At 47.1% G+C, this 18,951-nt stretch overlaps 1 protein-coding gene across 1 annotated transcript in view; it reads left to right on the top strand.

Moving 5' to 3' along the window:
• The window catches only part of LOC147105573 (uncharacterized), a 37,007-nt gene that overhangs the window by 15,821 nt on the left and 2,235 nt on the right, over positions 1 to 18,951 (top strand). The window contains exon 9 of the mRNA XM_086010059.1: positions 18,653 to 18,831. Coding sequence (XP_085866185.1) covers positions 18,653 to 18,831 — 179 coding nt within the window. The remainder of the gene's footprint in view (positions 1 to 18,652; positions 18,832 to 18,951) is intronic.

The raw sequence follows: 18,951 nt of genomic DNA, 5'->3' as shown, positions 1-18,951 counted from the left end.
TGGATCGAAGGTTTTGATCAGTCTGTTGAGTTGGCGGGTGTGTTCTTTGGTCGGATCTGCGGGTAACTGTCTGTAGTGTTCCTGGTTGTCCAGCTGTCGGTATACTTCTTTGCAATAGTCCGTTCTGTTCTGTATGACGATGGCACCTCCTTTGTCTGCTGGTTTGATGACGATGTTGCGGTTGGTCTTGAGAGCGTGGATGGCATTGCGTTGTGCTCGGGTGACATTCTGGACTGTCTTGTGAGTGCGGCTGATGAATGTGGCGTTGATGCATCTCCTGACAGCTTGAGCATACATGTCAAGCTTAGGGCAGCGACCCTCCGGAGGGGTCCAATTTGACTCTTTCTTCTTCGGTTGCTGCACTGCGGATCCCTCTGTCTGCTGTTCCGGATCATTGATTGTCTCATTGGGTTCGCTGCTGACATCTTGGGATTTGTGGAAGAATTCCCGGAGCCTCATTCTCCTGATGAATTCCTCTGTGTCTGCCGCGAGACCGATGGGGTCCATTTTGGTGGTGGGGCAGAAATTGAGCCCTCGGCTGAGAACTTCAATTTCGTCTGGTTGAAGGGTGTGGTCGGACAGGTTGACGATGGATTTCCCTGTGGTTTCAACCGTGGTACCGGGGGAGGCTTGGTTGCTGCTGCTGGTGATGCCAAGTTTCTCAAGCTTCCTGTTCTTGGTGTGCATGTAGGTAGCGTAGTTCCGTTGCCTTGTTTGTTTGGCGGTGTCTCGTAGCTGGTCTGCTGTGTCCTGAGCACAGGCTGAGAACATGGACTCCATCTCGGTTTCGAGGTTGCGGCGTCTGCTGTAGAGCTGGTGTACGAGATGGTTGAGGAGTGTGCGAGAGGTACGACGGCAGAGTATCTCAGCATAGTCTGTGTTGTAGGTCGACTTGAGTGGGTTAGTGATCTGTAGTCCTTTCGGGATCTTGTCTGCTTTCTTGCATCTCTGTAGAAACTTGATGTCTGTGTCGATATGTGCGATGTTCTTGGAGATCCTCTCCACTTTGAGCCGGCAGTTTGTGGTGTCGATAGTAGCCATGGTGTGGAGATGCCGGAGTTGGACTGGGGTGGACAAATGTAAGAAATCACACAACACCAGGTTATAGTCCAATAGCTTTATTTGAAATCACAAGCTTTCGGAGCGCTGCTCCTTCTTCAGGTGAAGTGGAGAAATGCATAAAGACACAGCTTATATAGTCAGAGAATCATGTCAGATGTTTACAGGTAACCTTTCCAACTGCCATTTATCACACCTCGGCAGAGAGATAATCACAGCAGTCAAAGGTGTGAATGGTGTCCAAACAGGTCAGTCAGGGAAACATTACATCAAAGAACAATGAGGTGGGGTAAGGAGACCAAACCTGTGCACAGTACTCCAGGTGTGGTCTCACCCATGCCCTGTACAATTGTAGCAATACCTCCTTACTCCTATACTCCAATCCCCTTGAAATAAAGGCCAACATGCCATTTGCCTTCCTTATTGCTTGCTGTACCTGCATGCCAGCTTTCTGTGTTTCTTGCACGAGGATATTCAAATCTCTCTGAGCACCAACATTTGAAAGTTTCTCACCATTTAAAAACATATTCAGTTTCTCTATTCTTCCTACCAAAGTGAATAACCTCACATTTCCCTACATTATACTTCATCTGCCGCCTTACTACCCACTCACTCAGTCTACCTATATCCCTTTGCAGACACTTTGTGTTCTCCTCACAGCTTACTGTCCCACATAGCTTGGTATCATCAGCAAACTTGGATATATTACACTCGGTCCCTTCATCTAGGTCATTAATATAGATTGTAAATAGCTGAGGCCCCAACGCTGATCCTTGCGGCACCCCACTCGTTACAGCCTGCCAACCTGAAAAAGTTCAGTTTATTCCTCACACACAGGATATAATTGAGAAACTACGGGGCACCAAATGAATCTAAATCTTATAAAAGGTTACTGGGAGTTGCCGCTATGCCCAAGGGCTCAGTCCTGCTCTGTGTTTATAACATTTTTGCTGTACAAGTTTAATATTATTACTAAATCCTCGTCCATCAGCTCAGTAGCGACAATGGGGCTGAATTTATTGACACCAATGTTGTGGGTTCTAAATTAGACTGACCACTCCACTCACCTGTATCCCTTTCTGTGATAAGTCACTCCTGACATTGTCTATCCAGCACCTCCTTGGTCTTCCTTGGTCTTCCTCGGCTTCTTGTTCCAGGTGCCTCTGTGTGCAACATTCTGATTTTTGCATCCCGGAAACTCCCGTTATTCCTGTCCAACTATTCATCTCTGCTCCTGGTGTCTTTTGCTCATCAACTTTTCTCATGTTCCAGCTCTCTGATCTGAACAATAATATGGGGATAATATTGCTTCATAAACTCTCGTCTTTGTTTCACCAAAATATCTTCAGCCTTCCGTATCCCACTACGTCTGCCAAAAGCTGCTGATCCAAGTCCAATCCTTCTTTGTTGTCTTCTTCACAACAACAAAGCCAACAACTTGTATTTATATAGCACCTTTAATGTAGTAAATCGTCCCAGAGCGCCTCACAGGAGTGTCAGCAAACAAGATTTGCCACCCAGCCACATATTGGGGCAGATGACCAAAGGCTTGGTGAAAGAGGTAGATTTAAGGAGCGTCTTAAAGGAGGGGCGAGATAGAGAGGCGGAGATGTTTAGGAAGGGAATTCCAGAGCTTAGGGCCCAGACAGCTGAAAGCACGGCCAGCAATGGTGGAAGGATTAAAATCGGGGATGTGCCATGGTCAGAATTAAAGGAACGCAGTTCTCTATCCAAGTCAGTAGCTTGCCCCCAATCCCCTGTGCCATAACTTTACACGGTAATCTCTTATGCGGGACTTTATCAAAAGCCTTCTGAAAGTCCAAATACACCACATCCACTGGTTCTCCCTTATCTATTTTACCAGTAATATCCTCAAAAAATTCCAGTAGATTAGGCAAGCACGATTTACCTTTTGTAAATCCATGTTGACTTTGTCCGATCCTGTCACTGTTTTCCACGTGCTCTGCTATTACATCTTTTATAATGGACTCTAGCATTTTCCCCACTTCCGATGTCAGGCTTACCGGTCTATAATTCCCTGTTTTCTCTCTACCAACTTTTTTGAACCGTGGGGTAATATTAGCTACCCTCCAATCCATGGGAACTGTGCCAGAGTCTATTGAATATTGGAAGATGACCAGCAATGCATCTACTATTTCTAGGGCCACTTCCTTAAGTACCCTAGGATGTAGATTATCAGGCCCTGGGGATTTATCGGCCTCCAATCCCATCAATTTCCCTATCACCATTTCCCTACAAATACTGATTTCTTTCAGTTCCTCACTCTCATTAGACCCTATGTTCCCCGACAACTCTGGGAGGTTATTTGTGTCCTCCTTTGTGAAGACAGACCAAAGTATGTATTTAATTGGTCTGCCATTTCTTTGTTCCCCATTATAAATTCCCCTGATTCTGCCTGCAAGGGACCTATGCTTGACTTCACCAATCTTTTTCTCTTCACATATCTATAGAAGCTGTTCCTGTCAGCTTTTATGTTCCAAGCAAGCTTACTCTCATACTCTATTTCCCCCCTCTTAATTAATCCCTTTGTCCTCTTTTGTTGAATCCTAAACTGCTCCCAATCCTCAGGTTTACTGCTTTTTCTGGCCAATTTATATGTCCTCTCCTTGGATCTTATGCTATCCCTAATTTCCCTTGTTAGCCACGGTTGAGTCACCTTTTTTGTTTTATTTTTATGCCAAACAGGGATGAACAAATTCTGTAGTTCATCCATGTGACCTTTAAATGTTTGCCATTGCCTATCCACTGTCAACCCTTTGAGTAACATTCCCCAATCGATCCTACCCAACTCACGCCTCATACCATCGTAGTATCCTTTATTTAATTTCAGGACCCTAGTCTCTGAATCAAATTCTTCACTCTCCATCTTAATAAAGAATTCAATCATATTATGATCGCTCCGCCCTAAGGGGCCTCGCACAAAAAGATTGCTAATAAATCCTTTCTCATTACTTAATACCCAGCCTAAGATGGCCTGACCTCTAATTGGTTCCTCGACATATTGGTCCAGGAAACCATCCCGTATACACTCCAGGAATTCCTCCTCCACAGTATTGTTACTAATTTGGTTAGCCCAATCTATATGTAGATTATAGTCACCCATGATAACTGCTGTGCCCTTATTGCACATGTCTCTATTTTCCCATTTGTTGCCATCCCCAACCTCCGCATTACTGTTTGGGGGTCTGTATACATCTCCTAGTAACGTTTTCTATCCCTTGGTATTCCTCAGCTCTACCCATACAGATTCTACATCATCAGAGCTAATATCCCTCCTTACAATTGTGTTAATCTCCTCTTTAACCAGAAATGCTACCCCACCTCCTTTTCCTTTTTGCCTATCTTTCCTGAATATTGAATACTCCTGGATGTTGAGTTCCCAGCCTTGGTCAGCCTGGAGCCATGTTTCTGTAATCCCAATCATAACATATCTGTTTACATCTATTTGCACAACTAATTCATCCACCTTATTATGAATGCTCCTCGCATTAAGACACAAAGCCTTCAGGCTTGTTTTTTTAACACTCTTAGACATTTTAGAATTATTATTTACTCTGGCCATGTTAGATTTAAACCCTTGATTATTCTGACTGCCACTTTTGCTTTTCTCCTTCCTGTCTTTTGCTTCTATCCTTGTATCCCTTTCTTCTGTCTCCCTGCACAGGTTCCCAACCCCCTGCCATTTTAGCGTAAACCCTCCCCCACAGCACTAGCAAACACTCCCCCTAGGACATCGGTCCCAGTCCTGCCCAGGTGCAAACCGTCCATTTTGTTCTGGTCCCACCTCCCCCAGAACCGGTTCCAATGTCCCAGGAATTGGAATGCCTCCCCCTTGCACCATTCCTCTAGCCACGTATTCATCTGAAATATCCTTCTATTTCTACTCTGACCAGCACGTGGCACTGGTAACAATCCTGAGATTACTACCTTTGAGGTCCTATTTTTTAATTTACCTCCTAACTCCCTTAGTTGACGATGGTTTGGAGTTTGACCTCCGAGGGTGCACCAGAATTAGAGGAGCACACTAACCCACCAAGGTGTACAACCTTTTCCACCTGTTCAACTGCTCCCCCTCCAATTGTAATCTCAGTATCTTCCCGATGCCTCCCAAATGACATCAACTTTGTCTTTTTGTGAATCGGTAATCCATATATTCTACTCTCCACAAACACCTTATCAGTCAATCTCTGCTAATCTGTCTTAGATGTTGCATCAAGTCAATGATTAGCGAATTTGAGATTGTTTAAAATCTTGCCCCATAATGAGCCTCCTCCAATATTATCTTTTAGTGAAAGTGTCATTACTGCTTCCAGTAATAGATAAAGGGGGAACAATTCAGTTGCTTAGCGCCTCCCGTTAGCACCCTAAGAGTGCACAAATGGGGCGCAACGCAACTAGTGCTCGGGCACGGCGATGTTTGCGCCGCTCGCGAAATTGACCTGAGTTTTTGCGGCAGCGCTAAACTCTACCGCCCCGATCTCCTGCGCCCGCAGATCCTGACGTCAGTCCAGCGTGCAACGCCTCGGTGGCGCCCCGGACCGGATATTGCGTGGCTGCCCCCTCCTTTCCGCCTGCTGCAAGCATCGACAGGGAGACTGGAACGCTTTCCAGTCGGTAAGGGACTGGGGGAGCAGTATTTAAAAGCACCCTCTTCCTGCCTTTTTTTGTGGGAGACATTTTTGCACCACTCCTTCTGACAGAGAGAGAGAGATTCTGAGAGAGAGAGAAACTTCTGCAGAGAGTCAACGCTGGGTGAAGTAGTTTCGGCTACTGAGCAGCACTTTACAGGTTCTTTTGAATTTGACCTTCATTACTTCAACTGTCAAGAGACTTTGGGGGCTGCACTGATTCGGGGCGTCGTCCTGCACCTGCAGATTCGGAGGCATCAGAGACACAGAGAGAGGGTGGCAATCATGGCCAGAGGGAGGAGGGCCAACAGGCCTGTGCACAGGAGACCTTACCCTCCCAGGATATTCCGGGAACAATTCTCCTACATTCATTTGTCTGAGGAGCAGTGCATGTGCAGGCTGCGCTTCAGCAAGGAGGTGGTCACTGAGCTCTGCCACCTGCTGCAGCCAGATCTGCAGCCTCAACTGAGGACCAGGACGTCTCTGTCGGTGGCAGTGAAGGTCTCAGTGGCTCTGAATTTTTATGCCACCGGCTTCTTTGAAGCTGCTACTGGGGACATTGCCAATATCTCCCAGTTCGCGGTCCATTGCTGTATCCGGCAGGTCAGAAATACCATCTATAAAAGGAGACGCCAGTACATCTCTTTCCCGATGAACCAGGTGAAACAGCATGAACCCGCATTGTGCTTTGCGAGGATAGCGGGCTTCCCCATGGTGCAGGGCGCGATTGACTGCACGCATATGGCATTGGGGGCACCGCATGAAAATGCAGAGGTTTTCTGAAACCGCAAGGGGTTCAACTCCTTAAATGTCCAGTTGGTGTGTGACCACAGTAAGCTGATACTCGCTGTCAATGCCCGCTATCCTGGCAGCAGCCACGATGCTTCCATCCTGCGCCAGACTGGTGTGCCAGAGCTTTTCCAGGCAATGCAACAGCCAGCTGGTTGGCTCCTCGGGGACAAGGGTTATCCACTCTGCACCTGGCTGATGACACGGCTCCATTACCACAACACCCTTACTGAGCTGCAGTACAATGAGAGCCATCTCGCCACCAGGAACATCATTGAGCAGACGATCGGCATCCTTAAGCAACGGTTCCGCTGTCTGGACCACACAGGAGGAGCCCTGCAGTACTCGCCTGAGTGAGTCTCCCTCTTCATAGTTGTGTGCTGCATTCTTCATAACCTGGCAATCCTCAGGACCCAGCCAATGCCACCGGGCCTTGGTGCACCAGCAGATGAGGAGGAGGAAGAGGAGGAAGAAGAGGCAGCAATGATTCCAAAGGCCAAACATGTACATTTTGAATACAACATCTTTTTTATTTTACAAACTCTGTGTGTGTCATTTATTCATGACAAACTAATAGAAACAAACACAACAAATCATCAATTAACATAACTGGTTCTCACAACCTGGAGATAATGGCCAAAACACTAAACAAAAGGAATTACGCAAACCTCGGCCTTTAATAAAAACATTCCCAACATTTTGTCAGACCTCCTACCTTTTGCCCTTCGAGGGTGATCTCCTTCCCTTGGCCACTTGCCCCCTTCCCACTCTACTGCTCCTCCATAATGGGGCCCCAGTGGCTGCAGCACGCTGGTGGAAGGCTGCTGAATGTCAGATCCTGTGACTACAGATGCCCTTGAAGGACGCCCTTGACCAGCTCTGGGCCTGGAGGGCCCGGCTGCAGACTGCACCAACTCTGCATGGGCAGCAGCAGTCTGGGCTACAGGTGGTGGCAAGTGCAATGGGGAAGTGCCAGTGGTGAGAGCAGGAATGCTGTCATCTTGAGAGTGGAAAGCACCTCTCTGCTCGACCGACACACTGGCACTCCCACGGGGCAGTACCTCAGCTTCTGGAGCAATCTGCTGGAGCACAGGTTGCTGGCCTGGGTACCGTGAGAGCCCCGGGGCAATGTGGCCAAAGCAGTGATGATGGCAGCAGTCAGTGCTTGCGTTGCCTCAATCTGGGACTGCACGAGAGCAGTCCGAGATTGGATCACGGCAGCCAGTGACTGAATTGCAGCACTAAGCATTTACGTGGTGTCCACCTGTGCTGCAGCTTTGTGCTCCACACTCCTTGCCAGTGCATCAATGCTTTCGGGCACCCTTCCCACAGCACCCATGAGCTGAGTGTGCCTCTCCACCGCCTGGGTGTTCATTTCAGAGATGAGCCGCTCCTCCTCCGTGTCCAGTGCAGCAGGACTCACTGGCCTACTCTCCCTCTGGGGAGAGGGCCCGCGAGCTTCCCTACCCCCATCGCGTTGCTGCAACCCGCTGGGTCCCGGAGCTTCACCTTCATCAGGCCATTCCCCCCTGCTCCCCTCCAGGGAAGATGTGGCCCCAGTGTGGACATGAGCTTCCTCGGGAGAGGGTTCACTGAAGCTCTGGCTTCCTCTTCCTCCTCGCCCGTGGCTTCACTCCCACTGGCAGATTGAGGGCTCGTCTCCTCAGCTGGTGAATCAGCAGCTGAAAGCAGGGAGGTACAAGAGTGGCTTTAGCGTGAGGACAGGGGGGCAGTAAGGGAGGAAGGAGTGCAGCGATTTAGTAATTTGGATTGAAAGTGTAAAAGGCTGGTGTTGTGAGGGACAAGTGGAATGAGAGAGGAGAGAAAGCTGATGACCATACCATTGCTGTCCCGAACGTGGTCGACCTCTCCAGGGGCGACGGGACCGATCACCTGGATTGCCACAATCCTGTGGACGTGCGCCTCAAGATCGCTGAGGGGTTGCAGCTGAGGCGGCCCTCCACCCGTCTGTTGCTGCTGTCTCCTGTTATGAGATAGCTTGGCCTGCAAGAAAAAGGATGGTGTCTGAGTAAATGTGCAGCCATGGTCTTTCCTGATGTGCCTCCCATAGTTGAATAGCCCTTAATGTATGCAAGGTGTGAAATGTGCGTGTGTGTTTTATTAAATGGCCATAGGTGTTGGATGAGTGTTGGGCATTGGGGTTTTAAGACCCTCTGGCCATAAAGTGAGGTTGAGATGGAGGGATGGAGAGGTATTGAACAACAGCCACTCACCCTGACCACCCGAGTGAAGTCGTTGAACTTTTTGTGACATTGGTTGTGGGTCCTGGGCACCATGCTCCCGGAGGAGACGTGATGAGCCACCTCCCTCCAGACTCTTCTGTAGTCACGTGGCAATGGCCTCCTGCCACTCTCAGGCTGCAGTATAGCTCTTCTGCGCTCCACCGTGCCAACCAGAGCCTCCAAGGCCCGGTCACTGAAGTGCTGAGCTCGTTCTCTCACCCTTTCCATAGTCCTTGGCTGGAAAATTTAGGCACAGGTCTGTCCAGGCCGAGATTCAAGCCTGCAATGAGCAGGGTGTGGCTGGAGAGCAAGATCCACCCTCCCCTTTAAGAACTGGCCGGTGCCAGTGTGTCTGTGTTCCATTGCTACCTGACATCACCTGCGCTTCACCCGCACTCTGAGTTAGCGCCTCGCTCCTCGGCCTTTGCGCCTTAAGACAGGTGTGTAGCACCTGATTTAGCGCTCCAATCACCTCCAGGGATGATAAACGCCAAGTTTGCAGTCGGCGGTGATAATCAGCGCCAGGCGCTAAACTTTGGGCCCGGCCGCTAATTGAGCCCCAAACGGGGCGACACCAAATTTCTCCCCCTAAATCTATCAGGTGACAATGTGCATCCTTATCTCACTCCAACTGTTGATCCAAACCATTCCGTTAGTTACCTGTCCACTCCAGCGCACACAGGGACTTCTGGGAAATGTTCTCCAGCAGTCTGACAAGTTTCTCAGGAACACCGAACATCCACAAGACATGCCATAGACCTTCTCACCACACACGGTCAAAGGCCTGCTGTGTGATAACTTTGGGAAGGGCCTTGGGACGTGTTGCTGTGTTCAGGTGCTATATAAATGCAAGTTGTTGTTGTAAAGTGGATGTTGTGTTCTGTAAATTTCTCCAAACCAGGTCTCTTGTACAGAGGACATCACTCAAAATCTACGGACACAAATGACTGTAAACCGTATAATAGGTTATTGGGAGGTGGCAGTATACCCAGGGTCCCCGCCGTGCTCTGTTACATTTTCCGGGGTCTACAAGTTTCAGTCCTACATTTCAGAATGAACATTGCATCGACCACATTCTGGCCACGGCTGGAATCCCATTCAGCCAAGGGCCAGGGCTTGTGCCATGGCAGGTGTTGCTGACATTGTCATTTCCATTTGGACAAGTGATGCACCCTCTGATTCTCAGAGCCTTTAACAGGAGGAGTTTGACCAGGGATCTGTCCACTACAGGGATCACTCCGAGACCATTCCAGGAGATGGGATCTCTGGGGGAGTTTGAAAAGATATCCTTCCACTACACTGGGGTTGTTTTGATTTATTTTTGGGTTCAATAAAGACTCATTTCTGAAAGAGAATGTTGTTTAATCTAAAGTCTTGTTCAAGACTTTCTACAGCTTTTTACAGAACACACTATGCTGTGATGCATCTAGAATGAAACTGAAAGTAAAACTCCTCTGGACTGCTTGTCTCTCACATGACCTCTGCTGGTCAGGCACAAGTAATCAAAAACACAGACAAATATGCTGTAAGGCATAAGTAATCAAACACAGACAAATATCATCACTATTTGCTGATATCATTACATCTCCCTTTCTTAAAACAAAAGTATTTTACTTTTAACTAACAACATTTAATGAACTTACATTATCATTATCATGAGCAAGGTTTTTTACCCTTGCTTTGTGTGTTCACATGAAATATGTCAATACACTAGAACTTGAAGAAAGAATAAGATAACATTACTTCCTTCTTTAACAATAGTCCTTAAATTTGCTCAATGAGTCTCTCAGGAGGCTTCACGTGTCTTGAGGATTTTCTGATTGATTGTCCTTGAATCTGAGTTGTTGCCTCAGATGATTGGTTCTCAGCTGTGTGATCAGGTTGTTCACCAGTATCAGTCTCTTGACCTGCTGTGGCTGGTCCCATGAGAAGATCTCGACGATTTCTTCTCAGAACAGCACCCTCATCTGTCTGAATGGTGTATGATCTTGGTTGAACTTCACTCAGGACAGTTCCCTTCTGAGTCCATGTGTTTGTTTTGTCTTTCAACCTTACTTGGTCACCAGTGTGGAGTTCAGGTAGGTTTTGTGTTCCTCTGTCATAGTAGTACTTTTGCTTTTCTTTCTGTTGCTCTTTGAACTTCCTCACTTTCTCCCCCTCTTTTGTTTTCAGGAGGTTCTCCGGGATGGGTAGGTTTGACCTTAGCCGACGTCCCATCAGGAGTTGGGCTGGTGACATACCACACTCGAGCGGCGTTGTGCGGTATACAAGCATGCTTTGGTAGAAGTCAGTTCCACTGTCTTTTGCCTTGTACATCAGTCTTTTCACTGTCTGGACCGATTTTTCCACTAGTCCATTGGACTGTGGATAGTGAGGACTTGACATTGTGTGGACAAAGTCCCACTCTTTGGCAAAGTGTCGGAAATTTGCATTGTTAAACTGGGGTCCGTTGTCTGTGAAGACCTCGCTTGCCACGCCATGTCTGGAGAATATGGCTTTCATACTTATCACAGCTTCTGCAGTGGTGGTGTACAGTCTACAATCCTCTGGATACAGGGAGTAATAGTCTGTGATGACACGATAGTCCTTCCCTTGACACACGAATAGGTCAGCGCCTACCTTCTGGTAAGGTCTGTCTGGTGCTGGGTGTGGCTTTAGTGGTTCTACCGGATTGCTTGCTCGATATTTCAGGCATATTGTGCAGTTTGACACCTCATTTGTCACATCTTAGTTGATTCGTGGCCAGTACATCACCTCTCGTGCTCTTTTCTTACACTTTTCGATTCCCAGATGTCCTCCATGGATCTTTTTTAGCATCTCTCTTCTCAGACTCTTTGGGATAACTATTTTACTTCCTTTGTAGATGATGTCTTCGACCACTGATAGTTCCGCCCTGCAGTTCCAGTACTCTGCTATATCAGGTGAGCAGTCTTGCTTCATGTTGGGCCATCCATTCAAGATGCTTTTTCTCAGTCGTCTCATTGTTTCATCTTTGTTTGTCTCAGTCTTTATGAGCTCCATTTTTGCATCTGCTATGGGCAGTGCACTTGTGATCATGTCCACGTAGGCGTTCACTTTTTCATCCATTGTGGTGTTTGCGGGCTCACTTGGGTCAACAGCTCTGGACAACGTGTCTGCTGTATACATCAGCTTACCCGGTGTGTACGCAACATTCAGTTCATCATAGACTGTCTCTCTTTCACTTTCCACAACGAGGACTCTCTTTACCAGGTTCAGTCTCTCACAGGCTTTTAAACCTAATATGGCTTGCACATCCTTTGGCACCACGATTAATGCTAGCGTGTGCTCTTTGTCCTTGTGTGTTACTTTGACAATGCATTTTCCTTTCACTGGTATATCAGTACCTGAGTATCCGGTCATTTTCACTTGTATTCCATGTAACTTTGGTCTGGGTCTAATTCTCTTAAAATCGGTCTCTGATATCACATTAACTTGTGCTCCAGTATCCAATTTAAATGGAATGTGTATGCCATTCACTTTTAGTGTCAACATCCAGTCTCTTTCTGTTTTGTTTTCAGACACAACATCTACATTGAATTCCTCTGTCTCGCTTTCATCTACTGTATGGACCTTGCTTTGTTGCGCTTGGTTCTTACAGCAACGGGCATAATGGTTGTTTTTGTTGCATCTATTGCATGTTTTACCATATGCTGGACACTTTCTTGGTGGATGCTGTGTACCGCATCGACTACATGACTTCCGATTGTCCCTTTCATTTTCGTTTGCTGGCCACGTCTCTTTTTTCACATTGGCGCTCTCTTTGTTAAACGGTTTGTATCCGTTCTTTCTCACTGCATCCACGTTGCAGCTACTGTCACTGAACAGCTCCTTTGCCTGCAACTTCACAGTCTCTGTAACCCTACACAGTGCTATGGCTTTTCCCAGGTCTAGATCTTGCTCTCTTAGCAGTCTTTCCCTTAGACCATTATCTGGAATACCACACACCAGTCTGTCTTTTATCAGCGAGTCTGTGAGTCCCCCAAATTCACACGATTTGCTCCGGTTTCTCAGTTCAGTCACATACTGATCAATAGTCTCACCGATTTTCTGTACACATGTGAAAAATTTGTGCCTCTCAAAGGTCACGTTGCATTTAGGTATGCAGTAGGCCTCAAACTGTTCCATTATTTTATCTAGCTTCATTTTGTCTCCATCAACAGCAAATATGAAATTATTATATACCTCCAGCGCTGCATCACCCACGACATGTAAGAACACGGACGATTTTTGTTTATCACTTTTCTCGTCAGCTCCGATTGCCGCTAAATACAACTCTAAACGTTGTTTGAACCTTCTCCAATTTTCAGCCACATTACCTGACAATTGAAGCGTCGCCGGTGGGAGTAAACCTTCCATTTTTTACTTCGTTAGCTATTCTCTAATGGTAAGCAACGATGTTCTCTTCTGGCTTGCTAATATGTGGAGAGCTGATTTCGCTTACTTGCCACAACTGCTTTCACTGTCCCATCAAGTTGCTAACTTCAGATTTTTTCTCTTTCAGCCACTTCTGACATCATGTTTTGATTTCTTTTTGGGTTCAATAAAGACTCATTTCTGAAAGAGAATGTTGTTTAATCTAAAGTCTTGTTCAAGACTTGCTACAGCTTTTTACAGAACACACTATGCTGTGATGCATCTAGAATGAAACTGAAAGTAAAACTCCTCTGGACTGCTTGTCTCTCACATGACCTCTGCTGGTCAGGCTCAAGTAATCAAAAACACAGACAAATATGCTGTAAGGCATAAGTAATCAAACACAGACAAATATCATCACTATTTGCTGATATCATTACAGGGGTTATAAGGAGACAGCGGGATTAAAGGGGCAGTGACAGCTTGGAAACTAAATTGGCTATGAGACAGAAAGCAGAGAGTAGTGGTGAAGGGATATTTATCAGACTGGAGGGAGGTTTACAGTGGTGTCCCCCAGGGGTCGGTATTGGGACCACTGCTCTTCTTGAGATCTATTACTGACCTGGACTTGGGTAAAGGAGGCATCATTTCAGAGTTTGCAGATGACACCAAACTCAGAAATGTAGCAAACTGTGAGGAGGATAGTGACAGACTTCAGGAGGACAGAGAGAGATTGGTGAAATGGGCAGACACATGGCAGATGACATTTAATTCAGAGAAGTGTGAAGTGTTTCATTTTAGGAGGAAAAATGACCAGAGGCAATATGGACTAAATGGTATTGTTTTAAAGGAATGCAGGAACAGAGAGATCTGGGGGTGTACGTACACGAATCTTTGAAGTTCATATGGCTCTTAAAAATCCTTTGCTTTATAAATAAAGGGACAAAGTAAAGGAAGCAATGGTAAAGCTTCAAAAATCACTGGTTAGGCCTTAGCTGTAGTATTGCATCCAGTAATGGGCACCGCACTTTAGGAAGGATGTCCAGGCCTTCGAGAGGGTGCAGAGGAGATTTTTGGAATGGTTCCAGGGATGAAAGTCTTCCGTTATGTGGAGAGACTGCAGAAACTGAGGGTTTTTCTCCTTAGAGCAGAGAAGGTTAATGGAAGATTTAATATAGATGTTCAAAATTATGAGGGGTTTTCATAGAGATTATATGAAGAGACTGTTCCCACTGGCAGTAGGGTCAGCAACAAGAGGACGCTGATTTCAAACAATTGCCAAAGACCAGGGGGGAGATGAGGAGAATTTGTTTACACAGCGAGTTGTTGTGATCTGGAATGCGCTGCCTGAAAGGATGACGGAAGCAGATTCAGAAATACCACTCCCAAGGTAATTGGATATGTGCTTGAACAGGAGCAATTAGCAGGGCAATGGGGAAAGAGCAGGGACTGGGATTTATTGGAAAGCTCTTTCAAAGGCCGCCACAAACACGATGGGCCGAACAGCCTCCTTCGGTGCTGTATCACTCTGATTCCAGGAGATGGGGTCTCTGAGAGGGGTTAGGTGTGGTGCTGAATCAATGTTCCCCAATGTCCACGGGATGGAAGCTGCCTCTCTGCACCGCAAGGTACCGAGTCTCTCATTGACACAAACAACACGATTATCATTTAAAATTATAGGTTTCTCGAGTTAATGAGACTCGGTGTCTAAATTCTATTAGTGCTGCCTCCTTAAGAGGGACACTTGTGGAGCTGACTCTGTTTATTACCGGCAATTGCCAATTTCAAGTCAACTACAATTTCCACACTTTTGTACTCTATACCGCTATTTATGAAGCCCAGAATCCCGTAAGCCTTTTTAACTGCTTTCTCAACCTGTCCTTCCATCTTCAACGATTTGTGCACACATACCCCCAGGTCTCTCTGTTCCTGCAACCCCTTCAGGATTGGACCATTTAGTTTATATGTCCTCTCCTCATTCTTTCTACCAAAATCTATCACTTCACAATTTTCCGTGCTAAATTTCATCTGTCACGTGTCCGCCCATTTCACCTGCCTGTCTGTCTTCCTGACTTCTGTCACTCTCCTCCTCACTGTTCACTATACTTCCAAGTTTTGTCTCATCTGCAAATTTTGAAATTGTGCCCTGTACACCCATGTCCAAGTCATTAATATGTATCAAGAAAAGCAGTGGTCCTAGAACCGACCCCTTAGGAACACCACTGTATACCTTCCTCCAGTCCAAAAAACAACCGTTCACCACTACTCTCTGTTCCCTGTCACTCAGCCAATTCCGTATCCATGTCCACTGTCCCTTTAATTCCATGGGCTTCAACTTTGCTGGCAAACATATTATGTGGCACTTTTTCGAACGACTTTTTGAAATCCATGTTCACTACGTCAACTGCATTATCCTCATCAATCCTGCCTGTTACCTCATCAAAAAACTCAAACAAGTTAGTTAAACATGATTTGCCTTTAACAAATCCATGCTGGCTTTCCTTAATTAAACCACACTTTCCAAGCGACTGTTAATTTTGTCCCTGATTACTGTTTCTAAAAGCTTCCCCATTACCGAGGTCAAACTGAATGGGCTGTAGTTGCTGGGTTTATCTTTACACACATTTTTGAACAAGGGAATAATATTTGCAGTTCTCCAGTCCTCTGGCACCGCCCCCGTATCTAAGGAGGATTGGAAGATTATGGCCAGTATCACCGCGATTTCTTCCCTAAATTCCCGCAGCATCCTAGGATGCATCCCATCCGCTCCTGGTGATTTATCTACTTTAAATACAGCCAGCCTTTCTAATGCCACTTTTTATCAATTTATATCCTATCAAGTATCTCCACTGCCTCCTCCTTTACAATGTCTATGGCAGCATCCTCTTCCTTGGTGAAGACTGATGCATAGTACTCATTTAGTACCTCAACCATACCCTCTGCCTCCATGAATAGGTCTCCTTTTTGGTCCCTAATCATCCCCATCCCTCCTCTTACTACCCTTTTACTATTTATATGCCTATAGAAGACTTTTGGATTACCTTTTATGTTGGCTGCAATTCTATTCTCATACCCTCTCTTTGCCCGTCTTATTTGATTTTTCACTTCTCCTCTGAACTTTCTATATAGAGCCTGATTCTCAGATGCATTTGCAACTTGACATCTGTCATATTCGCTCTTTTTCTGCTTCATCATATTCTCTATCTCTTTCATCATCCAGCGAGCCCTGACTTTAGTTGTCCTGCCTTTCCCCCTCGTTGGAAAGTACCTCAACTGCACCTGAACTATTTCCTCTTTAAAGGCAGCCTATTGTTTATTACAGTTTTGCCTGCCAATCTTTGATTCCAGTTTACCCGGGCCAGATCCGTTCTCATCCCACTGAAATTGCATTTCCCCCTGTTAAACATTTTTACTCTAGATTGCTACCTGTCCTTTTTCATAGCTAACCAAAACCTTCTGATACTATGATTACTGTTCCCTAAATGTTCACCTATTGAAACTTGCTCCACCTGACCAACCTCATTCCCCAGTCTGGAGTACAGTTATGTTGAAAGACTGAAGAAGCTGGCGTTGTTCTCCTTGGAGCAGAGAAAATTGAGAGGAGATTTGATAGAGGTGTTCAAATCCATGAGGGGTGTGGACAGAGTAGATAGAGAGAAACTGTTCCCATTGGCAGAAGGGTGGAGAACCGGAGGACAGAGATTTAAGGTGATTGGCAAAAGAACCAAAGGCCACGTAAGAAAGACTTTTTTACGCAGCGAGCGGTTAAGATTTGGAATGTTCCCCCTGAAAGGGCGGTGGAGGCAGATTCAATCACAGCTTTGAAAAGGGAGTTGGATAAGTATCTGAAGGGAAGAAATGTGCAGGGCTACGGGGAAAGGGCGGGGGAGTGGGACTGGCTGAAGTGCTCTTGCAGAGAGCCGGCACGGGCTCGACGGGCCGAATGGCCTCCTTTCCTGCTGTAACCATTCTATGATTCGATGATTCTATGACCATGTGCTGTAACTTTAAAAAAGGTTAAAAGGAAATTGAACAAATTAAATTAAAGTACTGTTCCTTATGGTAATGCAGCACTCCAGTGCCTGCGGTGCCCACCGGTCTCGGAAGGCCTCGAGCGTGCCGGCAGACATCGCGTGCTCCATCTCCAGGGCCACCCAGGGGTGAACGTGGCCGCGGAAGAGAGGTGGGCCGAATGACCCCCTGGACCGCCTGCTGCCTGGACCAGTTAATGGCCACTTTGGCCAGGCCCAGGAGCAGTCCCACGAGGAGGTCCCTGACCCGCCCGCTCCCCTCTGCACTGGGTGGCCGTAGATCAGGAGAGTGGGACTGAAGTGCAGCCAAAAATCGAGGATCAGCCCCTTCAAATAATGGAAGAGGGACTGCAACCTCTCACACTCCGTATAAACATGGACAATCTGGGTCTATGGGAACGAGACAAGTTCAGCCTTTCTTTATTGATGAACTGAAACAGAATATAAGGAAAGAAACATGTACCGCCTCTTAAAGAACAGACATTGTATTCAACCGATGTAAATTTAATCATACTTTACAACTTCAAATAAAGACACATCTATATTTTGTTAAAAAACACAATTCCCTCTACTCAAGGAGCAGAAAACACAAGGCCCCAATATCTCCGTGTGCCCCTTGGGAATGCGGGTTCACATGGGGAGCCCGTGGGCCAATGAGACCATTCATTTACTGCGGGTTAAACAGGGGATAAAAAGGGGGAGTCGGGTCTACAGCCTCACTTATCTGGGAGCCTTGCTTGTTAGAATGGAGGGGCTGCGGGTTCTGGGCTTGTTCTTTCTTACAATCTGTTCATCTCAGCCGCCCTCTCTCCTCCTCCCCGCCGATCAATGTTGGCTGTCTCCCAAATTCCGCCAAGACTGCGGGTTTGGGGGAATTGAAGGCAGTGAGTGTGTGCGGAGAGGCTGCTGCTTTGATGCCGGGAGCCGGGATGTGCCGCCGTGTTTCTATTCACTCCACAATCTGCCAGGTGGGTGTATTCTCGGCTCGCCTATATTCTGGGCCAGGGCTTCCCAGGACCAGCCGCAATCCAACTGCACTGGGGATTCCCTGGACAGTATCCTCTCTCCTCCTGTCCTGAAACATCAGCTGGAGTCTCCAACCTCTCCAGTCCGGGAGCTGGCGGGTTTAGGAACCGTGTTCAGTTCTACAGTTTGAAAGTCTGATCATTGAGATCCTGACCCAGGATCTCTCCTTCCTTCTCTATGCGACTTGGGACTTCTGATGGTTGAATTGCGCCCCAGGATAGGAGGGCAGAGTGAAGATCAGTCCCTGGCTGGCACTGACCGGACAGGGTGTGGATTTGATGCCGGTCTTGTGTAACCAGTCCAGTAGGGATGGAGTTGGTGACCCGTCTCCATTAGATGGAGAATTGGGGTGTGGACGGGGAGAGAAGGAAACTAGAAGCTGGTGCTGCGCTGGGCGGAGTTTCTCCCCCTCCCGGTAACGGTTCCCTTGCCATTCCCCGTGCAGCAACTAACCGCCTTTCATTGACTCTCTCTCTTGCAGTGTGCACCAAGGATGGCCGGGTCCTGATCGCCATCTCCAAGGATTTGACGCTGCCTCCTGTAGACCTGACAACGGTCCATCTGAAGGATGGACACGGAGCGGAGTGCAGTCCGACCGTGGCCTCTGCAGACACTGTGCTCTTTCAGTTCGCAGTCACTGAGTGTGGCACTACTCAGCGGGTAGGTATTGTGGGCTGGGAGCCCCATCAATGGCTGTCAGTCGGGTGGGAAAGAGGGGGTCTAAAGGGCAATGGGGGCCCTTAAAGACACTACATGTGATAAGGCAATGGCAGACTTGCT

The sequence above is a fragment of the Somniosus microcephalus genome, chromosome 17 (genome assembly GCF_052327205.1).
Source record: "Somniosus microcephalus isolate GS21.2 chromosome 17, FLI_Smic_1.0, whole genome shotgun sequence".
NCBI lineage: Eukaryota > Metazoa > Chordata > Chondrichthyes > Squaliformes > Somniosidae > Somniosus > Somniosus microcephalus.
The sequence above is the reverse complement of the archived record's forward strand: the minus strand, read 5'-3'. Positions and strand labels throughout refer to the sequence as shown.